Source organism: Microcaecilia unicolor, chromosome 9 (assembly GCF_901765095.1).
Source record: "Microcaecilia unicolor chromosome 9, aMicUni1.1, whole genome shotgun sequence".
In the NCBI taxonomy this organism is placed as follows: domain Eukaryota; kingdom Metazoa; phylum Chordata; class Amphibia; order Gymnophiona; family Siphonopidae; genus Microcaecilia; species Microcaecilia unicolor.
Window position 1 is genome coordinate 111,393,774 of NC_044039.1, and position 14,964 is coordinate 111,408,737.

General features: G+C 43.5%; 1 protein-coding gene across 2 annotated transcripts in view; it reads left to right on the forward strand.

The window, feature by feature from the left end:
* SNX6 (sorting nexin 6) overlaps positions 1-14,964 on the forward strand; it is a 165,381-nt gene that overhangs the window by 112,796 nt on the left and 37,621 nt on the right. For both annotated transcript variants that reach the window (XM_030214380.1, XM_030214379.1), the window contains exon 9: positions 5,367-5,442. In XM_030214380.1, coding sequence (XP_030070240.1) covers positions 5,367-5,442 — 76 coding nt within the window. The remainder of the gene's footprint in view (positions 1-5,366; positions 5,443-14,964) is intronic.

A 14,964-nucleotide genomic window follows, 5' to 3' on the forward strand; every position in this document is an offset into this window, starting at 1 on the left:
AGACCTAACGAACCACGTAAACTTCATGTTACAAAACAGACTTTTCCCAAAGGAAAAAGGAAAACTTCTACTCACCCCAATACCTAAAGATACAAAGAAAAGCGCAAGCGAAATAACCAATTACAGACCAGTAGCATCTATACCACTAATATAGACCTGAACATGTATACCCTGGAGGAAAGGAGGAACAGGGGTGATATGATACAGACGTTCAAATATTTGAAAGGTATTAATCCGCAAACGAACCTTTTCCGGAGATGGGAAGGCGGTAGAACGAGAGGGCATGAAATGAGATTGAAGGGGGGCAGACTCAAGAAGGTCAGGAAGTATTTTTTCACGGAGAGGGTGTTGGATGCTTGGAATGCCCTCCCGCGGGAGGTGGTGGAGATGAAAACGGTAACGGAATTCAAACATGCGTGGGATAAACATAAAGGAATCCTGTGCAGAAGAAAGGGATCCTCAGGAGCTTAGCCTAGAATGGGTGGCAGAGCTGGTGGTTGGGAGGCGGGGCTAGTGTGGGCAGACTTATACGGTCTGTGCCAGAGCTGGTGGTTGGGAGGCGGGGATAGTGCTGGGCAGACTTATACGGTCTGTGCCAGAGCCGGTGGTGGGTGGCAGGGATAGTGCTGGGCAGACTTATACGGTCTGTGCCAGAGCTGGTGGTTGGGAGGCGGGGTTGGTGGTTGGGAGGCGGGGATAGGGCTGGCCAGACTTATACGGTCTGTGCACTGAAGAGGACAGTACAAATAAAAAAAGTAGCACATATGAATTTATCTTCTTGGGCAGACTGGATGGACCGTGCAGGTCTTTTTCTGCCGTCATCTACTATGTTACTATGTTAATAACCAAAATAACTGAAGGAATGGTAACAAAACAACTCACAAACTATCGAAACAAGTTCTCAATACTGCATGATGCCCAATCAGGATTCCGGTCGAATCACAGCACAGAAACAGTATTAATTACCCTAATGACTACATTTAAACAAATGATTGCAACCGGCAACAATATACTCCTCTTACAATTTGACATGTCAAGTGCCTTTGATATGGTTGACCACGGAATCCTATTACACATACTTGAATATTTTGGCATCGAAGGAAATGTCCTAAACTGGTTCAAGGGGTTCCTAACCCTGCGCTCATATCAAGTCACATCAAATTCAACTATGTCTGCTACATGGACCCTGAATGTGGAGTACCGCAAGGATCACCCCTCTCACCAACTATTTTCAACCTAATGATGATCCCCTTGGCAAAACTTCTATCAAACCATAACCTTAACCCATATATACAGTGGGGGAAATAAGTATTTGATCCCTTGCTGATTTTGTAAGTTTGCCCACTGACAAAGACATGAGCAGCCCATAATTGAAGGGTAGGTTATTGGTAACAGTGAGAGATAGCACATCACAAATTAAATCCGGAAAATCACATTGTGGAAAATATATGAATTTATTTGCATTTTGCAGAGGGAAATAAGTATTTGATCCCCCACCAACCAGTAAGAGATCTGGCCCCTACAGACCAGGTAGATGCTCCAAATCAACTCGTTACCTGCATGACAGACAGCTGTCGGCAATGGTCACCTGTATGAAAGACACCTGTCCACAGACTCAGTGAATCAGTCAGACTCTAACCTCTACAAAATGGCCAAGAGCAAGGAGCTGTCTAAGGATGTCAGGGACAAGATCATACACCTGCACAAGGCTGGAATGGGCTACAAAACCATCAGTAAGACGCTGGGCGAGAAGGAGACAACTGTTGGTGCCATAGTAAGAAAATGGAAGAAGTACAAAATGACTGTCAATCGACAAAGATCTGGGGCTCCACGCAAAATCTCACCTCGTGGGGTATCCTTGATCATGAGGAAGGTTAGAAATCAGCCTACAACTACAAGGGGGGAACTTGTCAATGATCTCAAGGCAGCTGGGACCACTGTCACCACGAAAACCATTGGTAACACATTACGACATAACGGATTGCAATCCTGCAGTGCCCGCAAGGTCCCCCTGCTCCGGAAGGCACATGTGACGGCCCGTCTGAAGTTTGCCAGTGAACACCTGGATGATGCCGAGAGTGATTGGGAGAAGGTGCTGTGGTCAGATGAGACAAAAATTGAGCTCTTTGGCATGAACTCAACTCGCCGTGTTTGGAGGAAGAGAAATGCTGCCTATAACCCAAAGAACACCGTCCCCACTGTCAAGCATGGAGGTGGAAATGTTATGTTTTGGGGGTGTTTCTCTGCTAAGGGCACAGGACTACTTCACCGCATCAATGGGAGAATTGATGGGGCCATGTACCGTACAATTCTGAGTGACAACCTCCTTCCCTCCGCCAGGGCCTTAAAAATGGGTCGTGGCTGGGTCTCCCAGCACGACAATGACCCAAAACATACAGCCAAGGCAACAAAGGAGTGGCTCAGGAAGAAGCACATTAGGGTCATGGAGTGGCCTAGCCAGTCACCAGACCTTAATCCCATTGAAAACTTATGGAGGGAGCTGAAGCTGCGAGTTGCCAAGCGACAGCCCAGAACTCTTAATGATTTAGAGATGATCTGCAAAGAGGAGTGGACCAAAATTCCTCCTGACGTGTGCAAACCTCATCATCAACTACAGAAGACGTCTGACCGCTGTGCTTGCCAACAAGGGTTTTGCCACCAAGTATTAGGTCTTGTTTGCCAGAGGGATTAAATACTTATTTCCCTCTGCAGAATGCAAATAAATTCATATACTTTCCACAATGTGATTTTCCGGATTTAATTTGTGATGTGCTATCTCTCACTGTTACCAATAACCTACCCTTCAATTATGGGCTGCTCATGTCTTTGTCAGTGGGCAAACTTACAAAATCAGCAAGGGATCAAATACTTATTTCCCCCACTGTATACGCCGATGATGTAACAATATACATCCCTTTCAAACAAGACGTTAAAGAAATCTTCAATGAAATCAACCAAAGTCTACACATCATGAGCACCTGGGCAGATGCATTTCGATTGAAACTAAACGCAGAAAAAACTCAATGCCTGATACTCACCTCCCAATACAACATGAATGAATTTACCGCTATAAACACACCAAAACTAAACCTTTCAATCTCAGAAACTTTAAAAATCCTTGGAGTCACTATTGACCGCCACCTAACACTTGAAACTCATGCAAACAACACAACCAAAAAGATGTTCTACTGCATGTGGAAACTGAAAAGAATAAGACCATTCTTCCCAAGATCCGTCTTTCGCAGCCTAGTGCAATCCCTCGTACTCAGCCATCTGGATTACTGCAACTCACTATACGCAGGATGTAAAGAGCAAATACTGAGGAAACTTCAAACAGCCCAGAACACAGCAGCCTGACTCATCTTCGGAAAACCAAAATACGAAAGTGCAAAACCATTACGAGAGAAGCTACACTGGCTCCCACTCAAGGAACTCATTACTTTTAAAGTATGCACATTAGTCCACAAAATCATTCACGGTGAAGCCCCAGCCTACATGTCTGACTTAATAGACCTACCACCCAGAAACACTAAAAGATCATCCCGAACTTTCCTCAACCTCCACTTCCCTAATTGCAAAGGCATAAAATACAAAACACTGCACGCATCAACCTTTTCTTATATGAGCACGCAATTCTGGAATACAGTACCACGCGACCTGAAAACGATCTACGAACTAACCAACTTCCGCAAATTATTGAAGACTCATCTCTTTGATAAAATGTATTGAAAGGATCAAAACACATGAAGTCCACACACAATGTTAGTAATGCATCAATACGTTCTCTTCTGAATTCTCATCCCCCGTAATTTTACCACATTTATACCTTTACTCCCAGAAAAATGTTATACCGAATGTTCTCCTACTATTGTTTTGTTGCCCTATCAGTTCCCCCGTTGTTTCTTTCCATTGTTCTTTTCCATTGTTCTATTCACTTAACGAGACTTTGACTTTGTCTTCGCATAACTCCTCACAATGTAATCCATAACCGAGTTGTAACAAATTGTATTTCCATCATTCACAATGTATTGTAAGCCACACTGAACCCGCAAATAGGTGGGAAAATGTGGGATACAAATGCAATAAATAAATAAATAGATAACCCGCAACCTCGGTGTCATCTTCGACTCCTCCCTCTCCTCTGCGCATATCCAGCAGATAGCCAAGACCTGTCACTTCTTCCTCTATAACATTAGCAAAATTCGCCCTTGTCTCTCTGAGCACACCACCCGAACTCTCATCCACTCTCTCATTACCTCTCGCCTTGACTACTGCAACCTACTCCTCACTGGTCTCCCACTTAGCCACCTATCCCCCCTTCAGTCTGTTCAGAACTCTGCTGCACGTCTTATCTTCCGCCTGAACCGATACACTCATATCACCCCTCTCCTCAAGTCATTTCATTGGCTTCCGATCAGGTACCGCATTCAGTTCAAGCTTCTGCTACTAACCTACAAATGCACTCGATCTGCAGCCCCTCCTTACATCTCAACCCTCATCTCCCCTTACGTTCCTACCCGTAACCTCCGCTCTCAAGACAAATCCCTCCTTTCAGTACCCTTCTCCACCACTGCCAACTCCAGGCTCCGCCCTTTCTGCCTCGCCTCACCCCATGCGTGGAACAAACTCCCCGAGCCCATACGCCAGGCCCCCTCCCTGCCCATCTTCAAATCACTGCTTAAAGCCCACCTGTTCAATGTCGCCTTCGGCACCTAACCACTACACCTCTACTCAGGAAATCTAGACTGCCCCAACTTGACATTTCGTTATTTAGATTGTAAGCTCCTTTGAGCAGGGACCAGCAGGGACCTAGTAGCGCTCTAGAAATGTTTAGTAGTAGTAAAAAAAAAGCTTCTTTGAAAACGCATTTAGTAATTTAACACCAAAACACAGAAACAATAGCTAGTACAGTACAGTCTTGATTATCTGACCTTCACTATTCCGACCATCTGGCATTTCTAACAGAACCCTGGTAACACTATTGCATTTATTTCTATTAAAATTCTTTGTTTCAGAACAATTTTTGAAAATCAGGAACTATATCTCTTTGTTTGTGCATTGTTTAAGACGTTTATGCAGTTTTTTCCGTACTATCCAACTTTTTACTTATCCAGTAATGGGTCGGTCCCATTTATGTCAGATAATCGAGACTATAATGTACTACCTAAAATTATTTATTTTAGATATGGTCATATAAGAGAGAAAAACAGCATTGTGATAATTTATCTCCAAATGTGTTCCGTAGGCATGTTTACGCAGCACATCTTTAAGTTTTTAAATAGTGAGGTTTACTTTAAATAGTTATGTACGAGTAAGAAAAATAACCTGAATCCTAACCACTCGCTTTGTTCTCCTCCTTTTTTCAGATACAGCGGATGACTATAATAGAATAGGCTCTTCACTGTACTCATTAGGAACACAGGACTCTACAGATATATGCAAGTAAGAACATTGTTTATAGAAATCAGATGGAAGCCTATTAAACTCATCATGCAACTGTGCTTTGTTGGTGGTCTTATAAAGAGAACAGGAATACCTGTTATTCATTTTTTTTTTTTTAAAGGTAAAGAGCCAGGTGTTCCAGAACTTTGGGGGGCTAGCTTTATGGCTCATAGGCAATGCACTGCCATGCGGAAGATTTCTAGCTCAAATGTTCTGCTTTCTGGGTCACCTGTTGCAGAGTTAGCATTGACAGTCCTTGGATGGAGGGGAGGGAGTCTAGTCATCTCTCGCAGGTAATAGTTGTTGGCTTCATGGTCCATGATTGCAGGGTTTTGTAAGGAACCCTAGTGCATTTACATTAATGCAATGACCAGACTTGATATGTTGAGGGTTAAAGTAGAGGAAGAAAAAATATAGGTAAATGAATGCCTATGTTTGCCTATTAATGCCTGGAGGATGTAATGGGGCAGTACTACAAACTGAAGAGTAGCGAATCTCCTAGACCGGATGGTATTCATCCCAGAGTACTGATAGAACTGAAAAATGAGCTTGCAGAGCTATTGTTAGAAATATGTAATTTATCCTTAAAATCAAGTGTGGTACCGGAAGACTGAAGGGTGGCCAATGTAATGCCGATTTTTAAAAAAGGTTACAGAGGAGATCCGGGAAATTATAGACCGGTGAGTCTGACGTCGGTGCCGGGCAAAATGGTAGAGGCTATTATTAAGAACAAAATTACAGAGCATATTCAAAAGCATGTCTTAATGAGACAGTCAATATGGATTTAGTGAAGGGGAAATCTTGCCTCACCAATCTACTACATTTCTTTGAAGGGGTGAACAAACGTGTGGATAAAGGTGAGCCGGTTGATATCGTGTATCTGGATTTTCAGAAGTCTTTTTACAAAGTACCTCATGAAAGACTCCAGAGGAAATTGGAGAGTCATGGGATAGGAGGTAGTGTCCTATTGTAGATTAAAAACTGGTTAAAAGATAGAAAACAGAGAGTAGGGTTAAATGGTCATTATTCTCAATGGAGAAGGGTAGTTAGTGGGGTTCCCCAGGGGTCTGTGCTGGGACCGCTGCTTTTTAACATATTTATAAATGATCTAGAGATGGGAGTAACTACTACTACTACTTATCACTTCTATAGCGCTACAAGGCATACGCAGCACTGTACACCATACACATAAAGACAGTCCCTGCTCAAAGAGCTTACAATCTAAATAAGACAGGTAACAGATCAATTAAGAGGTAAGGGGAATAAAGAGGAGGGGATAAAAGGTACAGGCAAGTAAGCAGTGGTTAAGACTCAAAAACAGCGTCAAAGAGGTGGGCTTTTAGCTTGGACTTGAAGACGGCCAAAGACGGGGCTAGACGTACATGCTCGGGAAGTTTATTCCAGGCGTGTGGTGCAGTGAGATAGAAGGAACGGAGTCTGGAATTAGCAGTAGAAGAGAAGGGGACAGACGAGTGATTTGTCAACAGACCGGAGTGCCCGAGGGGGGGGTGTAGGGAGAGACAAGAGTGGAGAGGTACCGGGGAACAGCAGAGTGAATACACTTATAGGTCAGTAAGAGAAGTTTGAATTGAATGCGGAAACGGATAGGGAGCCAGTGAAGCGATTTAAGGAGAGGGCTAATATGAGCATAGCGATTTTGGCGGAAAATGAGTCGTGCAGCAGAGTTTTGGACTGATTGAAGAGGAGAGAGATGGCTAAGTGGGAGGCCAGTGAGAAGCAGGTTGCAGTAGTCTAGGCAACTAGTGAGATAATTAAATTTGCTGATGACACAAAGTTATTCAAAGTCGTTAAATCATGGGAGGATTGTGAAAAATTACAAGAGGACCTTACGAGACTGGGAGACTGGGCGTCTAAATGGCTGATGACATTTAATGTGAGCAAGTGTGAAGTGAGGCATGTGAGAAAGAGGAGCCCGAATTATAGTTACGTCATGCAAGGTTCCACGTTAGGAGTCATGGACCAAGAAAGGGATCTAGGTGTCATCGTTGATGATACGTTGAAACCTTCTGCTCAGTGTGCTGCTACGGCTAAGAAAACAAATAGAACGTTAGGTATTATTAGGAAAGGAATGGAAATCAAAAATGAGGATGTTATAATGCCTTTGTATCGCTCCATGGTGCGACCGCACCTTGAATATTGTGTTCAATTCTGGTCGCCATATCTCAAAAAAGATATAGTGGAATTAGAAAAGGTGCAGAGAAGGGCGACGAAAATGATAAAGGGGATGGGACAACTTCCCTATGAGGAAAGGCTAAAGCGGCTAGGGCTCTTCAGCTTGGAGAAAAGGCGGCTGAGGGGAGATGTGATAGAGGTCTATAAAATAATGAGTGGAGTTGAATGGGTAGATGTGAAGCATCTCTTCACGCTTTCCAAAAATACTAAGACTAGGGGGCATGCGATGAAGCTACAATGTAGTAAATTTAAAACGAATTGGAGAAACATTTTCTTCACTCAACGTGTAATTAAACTGGAATTCATTGCCGGAGAATGTGGTAAAGGCAGTTAGCTCAGCGGAATTTAAAAAAGGTTTGGACGGCTTCCTAAAGGAAAAGTCCATAGACCGTTATTAAATGGACTTGGGGAAAATCCACTATTTCTGGGATAAGCAGTATAAAATGTTTTGTACTTTTTTGGGATCTTGCCAGGTATTTCTGATCTGGATTGGCCACTGTTGGAAACAGGATGCTGGGCTTGATGGACCTTTGGTCTTTCCCAGCATGGCAATACTTATGTACTTATGCATGTTTCCAGATCCCAAGTCTAGTTCTGATTGAAATGAAGGCCCAGAAGAATAGCAGGAGAAATTACTAGGTCAAAACTTGAGCTAGTACTATACCACTACTATTTTACACAAAAGAAGGAATAGCTTTCCCCTCAAAACCAAGAATAAACTGCAATAAAATGATTGACAGGTGCTGAATGGAAACAGGTTGTTTTCTTCAGACACATGATAGCATCTCCAAACTCTATTAGTGCTATTGCCTTCTAAGCTAATGGATGTGTTGTGACAGCAGCAAGAATATTGGCAGATTACACTAGCAATTTGAAATATGTTAAGCCCCTATTCTGTACTTGAAGGTTAGTTAATTATGCTGTTAAGTAATTGATACTGATTGAACTGTTTCTCATTGGCATACAAAAAAAAGTAACTGTCTGCAGTATCTTCTGTGGCATGAGATCAAGGGGAAGAGAGGGAGAAAAGAATCCAGGAGCAAGACCTTTATTTGAACTTCAAAACAAAGATCTTAGTGTGTAGAATAACTGCATAAGGCAGTGGTTCCCAAACTTTTTTCCCATGTGATTCCATATGATAAAGCCAATTATTACTCAAATAAGCAGTACATTTCAGTGTGTTTCTTAAAAATTCAGTGACAAAAATATATATAAATCTATTTATTTTTAAATTATCTGATGTATTCACCATGCTGGAGACCCACAGGTTTACAAGCAGTTTCTCAGACTGTCACACAGTACAGCCACTAAGCCATTGATTGAGTTATCTTCCATTTTCTAGGTGGGGGGAGGGTGCCTATAAATTTGTAGCTGAGGTCTCTATGTGCATGTATATGTGAGTAAGTGCAAGGGGAAGGGGTTGATTGAGTGGATTTAAGTAGTGATATCTGTGTCAGGAGGGAGTGGGAGCAGTGTGTTTGAGAGAGTAGGGGAATATCTGTATGCGAAAGAGTAGGTTGGGGGAGGGGGTAACTAAGTTTGTGGCTACTCACAGGTTTATTCTGTCTTTGGGAGTGAGTGTAGGTGGGATGAGTGGAAGATAGGTTGGAGGTAGGAGAGGAGTAGGAGGGTGTTTACAAATGCTGTATTGGGGGTCTATGTGTGCATGTGTATGTGTGTGTGACTAAGTGAACGGATTTGCAGGTAGCAGGGGATGTGATTGCATAAAGAATAATTGACTGGGTGTGTGTTTGACAGGATGCTGTGTGTTTTTTGAGTGACTGGAGAAAGCCTACAAATGTGTATAGGTGTGGTTGGTGTATGCATGTGCTTTATGTGAGTGTTTCCCTAAGTGGATTGGGGGTATATATATATGTGTCCAATTGCATGGGGAGTGAGTGGATGTCTTTTGAGAGGGTGCCATGCCTGAGATACCCCTTTACCTTTGCCGCCTTTTTCTCCCTCTCCCCTTTACACTTCCCTTCTGTGCTCCCTTCTGCTTTCTTTCTTTTTTCTCCATTCTATCTCCTTCATCTTTCTTTTCCTTATATTTCCTCTTGCTCCTACCCTCCAACTAAAGGCTCATGAGCCCCAGCACCCAGATTCAGACACACACACTCCTTCCTATCACATCCTCTCTCTCTCTTTCTCATCCCCAGGCACATCTCCTCATTCCCCCATCTATTCCCCATCTTCAGGCTCAACTTCCCAGACTCATCTTTACTCATTTTATTCTTACCTCCACTTATTTTTGCCAGATACATCTGTGTCGTCCCCCCTCCATCCCCCAATTCATTCCTTGTCTCTTCCTGCAAGGCTGACACACACTCATGCTCATTCTTTGTCTCTCACATCCACTCATTCTCTTGATGTCTTCTTGGGTCGGCAGTTGCATCAGCAGCAATAAAAGGAGGAAGATGCATGGGACTGTCTCCTGCATGCATTACTACTCTTTGTGTGTGTGTTACCTTTGGTTTGCTGTGGTTCCCAGTTGTAAGCTGATTGTGCCAGTAGACGTGTGAAGAAAAAGAGGCTGCTGGTCCCAAAATTTGCACATGCAGAACAAGGGTCTGGCCTGGTGGTCTGAGCAGAGCCTTGAGGGGTAGGCCAAAACAGTCCTGGTGGTGGGTTTTTTGTTTTGTGTTTGGTGCAGGTTTGCCAAACTAAGTCTGGATTGTGGATCTGGAGGGTTGCATGCATACGCACTTTTCACAAATATACAGGAATCTACCAGGTGTTTGCTGTCTTGATGGCTTGCCACCCTAATTGAGGTTGCAACCCCCAGTTTGGGTCCTCTGGCATAGGGCTTTATTCTGTAAGCTATGTAAGTGCAGTACTGTGTAGTTACTGGATTCACTGTATATAGGAAAAAGAATTAACATAATTGCTTGCCATCACTCACCCAGGAGACATCCAAATAACTAACACGTTGTCAACCCTTTGGCATCAAGATGCCAGTGATCTCCAATACATCAGGGAGGCTTCTTTCCCTGAAGGGCTGGAGATAGACACTGGCACAATGTGCACCATCCCCGATGTCCTTCATGGATTTGGTGCTGATGCACTATCTACTGGCAGTGCATGGATCTTGAGGATGGACTGTACTACCTTCAGCCTTAGCATCGATGGCCTCAACGCCGAAGCTTCTTGCCATATAAAGAAGTGTAGGTATGTGTAAAAGAGTAGACTAGCCAAAGTGGTCAAAAATGGAAAGTACTTTTATTGAATTATTACAACGTTGGGCACAAGTTTTTAATTTCCTCTTGTATTCTAACATACGTTCCCTGAAAGGGGTCTGTAATAGAATTCACCACTCAAGAAAGTGCTGAGAAGGTAAATTACCATTCCATTACATCCCAAGGATCAGCCCAGACAAATGGGTTGTGACCATCCTCCAGCAGGTGAAGCTAGAGAACACTAATGAGTTGTGTCTTATAAGGTCCTGTGCATAGTAATCAAGCCAGTATTGTCTATCTCCAGCAGGCGGGATAGCAGCTCCTTTTGCAGTGTGGTGACTTCTGTGTGTCCTCCTGTCCTGTTTGCAGGTTCAGTAGAGTTTGGTCTAGGTCCCTCCCTCTTCCCCGTTGCCACTTTCTACCTCTCTTTCTTCCCTACTCTTTTTCTCCTGCCTCTGTTTAAAAAAAAAAAAAAAAAAGGTCAGCCACTGTGGTACTCTTTGGGAGCACTTTTGCTATGGGAAGATTGTAGGGCTTCAGTGCCTTGGAGGGTCACAAGACTGACTGTTTCTGTGAGTATATTTTTTATTCACTATGGGGTCCTTTTACAAAGGCGTGCTGAAAAATGGCTTGCGGTTGTGTAGGCACAGGTTTTTGGCACGCACCGATCCATTTTTCAGCGCGCCTGTAGAAAGGCCTTTTTAAAATTTTTGCCGAAAATGGACATGTGACAAAATCAAAATTGCCGAGTGTCCATTTTGGGTCTGAGACCTTACCGCCAGCCATCGATCTAGTGGTAAAGTTTCATGCCGCAGTAATGACCTATGCGTGTCAAATGCCACTTGGCGCACATCCAAAAATAAAGATTATTTTTTGGATGCACTCCAGAAATGAAATTACCGCAAGAATCATGCGGTAGCCGGGCAGTAACTCCATTTTGGGTCGCGTTGGGCGCGCATAGACGCTTACACAGCTTAGTAAAAGGACCCCTATGTCTGAGCCCATTGTCTTGTGCACGCTGCGGGAGTAAGCTCTCGGCTACCGGTTCCTGCACGCTGTGTTTCACATCCGCGAACATGCTGCTGTTACCTCTGTTGGTACTCTGTCTCTGGGAGTTCGACGGGCTCCACTCCAGTGGCATTTTTGACGCGCTCAGCGGCAACGGTTCCTGCGCTCTGCGAACCTTTGGTGGCCATTTTGTCAGCAGGTTCCTCACCTACTAGTGTGTCCCGAGATATTGGTTTTGCAGGGGTAGAAGTCTCTGCCCTGCCAAACTTCGTCTGCTTTTCTGTCTCACGTTACTTCTGAGGAGCAGGAGCAGCTGCCTAAGAAATGAAAACTTTGTTTCACAGTATTTGGAGGATGTTCGAGAGAGTTTTTTTTCTGTGAATTCTGACCGTTCTAGTTCTGCTGATGTTCCTAATTGGACATTTCAGGGGCAGATAGGGTTGATGATCCTATTGTAACTAGGTTATTTTTGATCTTTGATGTGTTCTCATCTGATGCCAGCCTCTTCGGGTGGGAAGCCCTTTATCTCCTCCACTCTGCGCAGGGCCGCTGGTCAAGAGTTGAGACTTGCTGGTCCATCAACAGAGTGGAACTTTGAGCTGTCTGGAAAGCTCTCCTAGCCTTTGCGCCCGGTGCGAGTGCTGTCAGACATTGTGACAGCGGTGTCTTACATCAACAGACAAGGAGGAACAGAGTCCCTAGCTCAGGAGGCTTGTCTTCTTTTTCTGTGGGCGGATTTGAGCATTCTGATAATTTCAGCTTCCCACATTGCGGGTTCAACTCAGCAGAGTGTGTCTGAACCTGGGAGTATGGCAGGGAGTATATATTGAAATGAGTATGTATTTTGCCTCATTTCAAAGACTGCATTTTGCTTCATTTCCACATGGTGGTGGGGCCTTCTGGTTCTGGACATCATGGCATCCAGACTCAATGCACAGGTTCACAATTTCTATAGCCGCTTCAGGGAGAAGGACTCCCTGGGAATGGATGCACTAGTACAGCCTTGGCTGTCGATTGGCCTTCTTTAAGTGTTTCCTCCGCAGCCTCTCGTGGGAAGGACATTGCACAGGATTGCTTATCTTGTAACTCTAGACTGGCCCAGACATCCTTGGTATACGGGCCTCATCCATCTTCAAATCGCTCCTTTGTTGGCTCTTCTTCCACAGACAGGCTTGTTGTACCAAGGTACAGTATTTATGGAGGATCCCTCCCGCATTGGTCTTATTGCCTGGCTATTGAGAGGGCGCGATTGAGGAAGATGGGTTACGCAGATGATGATGATATTACTACATTGCTGCAAGCACAAAATGAATCAACTTCTTATGCTAGAGTGTGGAGAACTTTTGAGAGCTGGTCTGCACAGTGGTTTTTCTCCATTTTGTGCTTCATTGCCTCAAATTTTATTCTTCCTTCAAGAGGGATTCAAAAAAGGCTTGGCCCTCAATTTGCTCAAGGTTCAGGTGGCAGCGTTGGCGTTCTATAGAGACAAAATACAGAATGCCTCATTGGCTGCTCACCCTGATATCATGTGGTTCCTTAAAGGAGTCACTCATCTTCTTCCCCCTCTCTGCAATATTTGTCCTCAGTAGAGTCTTCAGGCTCTTCAGTAGGCCCCCTTTGAGCCCCTTCTTTCAGCAACTATCAGAGGTCTCACTTTAAAGGCAGTTTTTCTAGTTGCCATTTCATCAACATGGAGCGTTTCAGAGCTTCAAGCTCTCTCTCTCAATGATCCCTTTCTCCACTTTTCTGACTCGAGGGTTTCGATACAGACAGTTCCGCCCTTTTTGCCGAAGATTGTATCTCCTTTTCTTGTCAGTCAGACTGTTTCTTCCTTCTCTTTCCAAGGAGGTCTGTTCTGCAGAATATGCTTCCCTGAGGCTGTTGGATTTGTGAAGCGCGTCCTTATGCACTATCTTGCTGCTACCAACAATTTCACATGTTCTGATCATCTTTTTGTCCTCTTTATGGGACCCCGGAAGGGTCTGCCATCCTCCAAAGCAACAGTGGCTCAATGGCTTAAGGAGGCTATTTCTTCTGTTTACATTCTGAGGGGTAAATCTCCTCCCATACATGTTAAGGCTCATTCTACCAAGTGTTTGGTGACTTCTTTGGCAGAGATCTGTAAGTCAGCGACATAGAAGTCTTCTCATTTGTTTGTTAAGCATTACTGTCTGGATGTATCTGCTTGAGTGGATGCTTCTTTGGAGACCACAGTTCTCACTGCAGGAATATCATAGTCCCTCCCTTCTTAAGGATTGCTTTTGTACATCCCATTTGTCTGGACTGATCCTTGGGACGTAATGGAAGGACTTATACTTGCAGAGGATCTCTGTGTTCGAGGAAAACTGATCACTAGCTGACTCTGGAAGTCTTGTCTCTGCCATGTCCCGCCTATGAGGTAATAGGAAGTAGTGGCGGAGAAATGAGTTCCGGGTGCCAGCTGCTGATCAGACAGCTCAGAGTTCTTTAAACCCACCATGAGTACAAAGCATTGTTGAAGCTTATAAACTCAGGAACATTGCAGACGCTAGTAAGTAACAGCACATGATAGATAGATCAGAGATACACCAAATTCAGAAACACAATAGTTACAACTTAGCTGACAATATCAGTCGAACATTTGGGATACTGTGAAACCAATATGTTCTTCAGATGAAAAAAGTTAATACAACAATAAAAATATATTTTAGGCAAAGGCTATCTAGATACATATGACCATGCCACTGGAAGACATCCACCAAAGTAGATGTAATATTATGCATATGTTGAAAATGAAAAACAGATCCTTGGTTTACTTTTATTTCATGACGGTATTTGATTTGGCTTTATTAACCACATTTATGAAGAAATTCACCCAATGGGTTAAATTTGCAGACCAAAATCATATTTATTTTTTATTATATATTTAAAACGCATTCATAAACACAAAACTGATTAAAGCATTGATATGCTTTACATACTTTTCATTAATACATATCACAAATAAAACTGCTTAAAACAGCTCTCGGAGTAATTTAAAATCAGTATTTGACAACAGAACAACAATTGTTAAATGCCTCACTATGGGGCTCCTGCGTTAATGGTATATTTTTTCATTTTTCTGAAGGGCTATTTTGTCAAGGGTTATTTTGTGGGAGGGGCCATT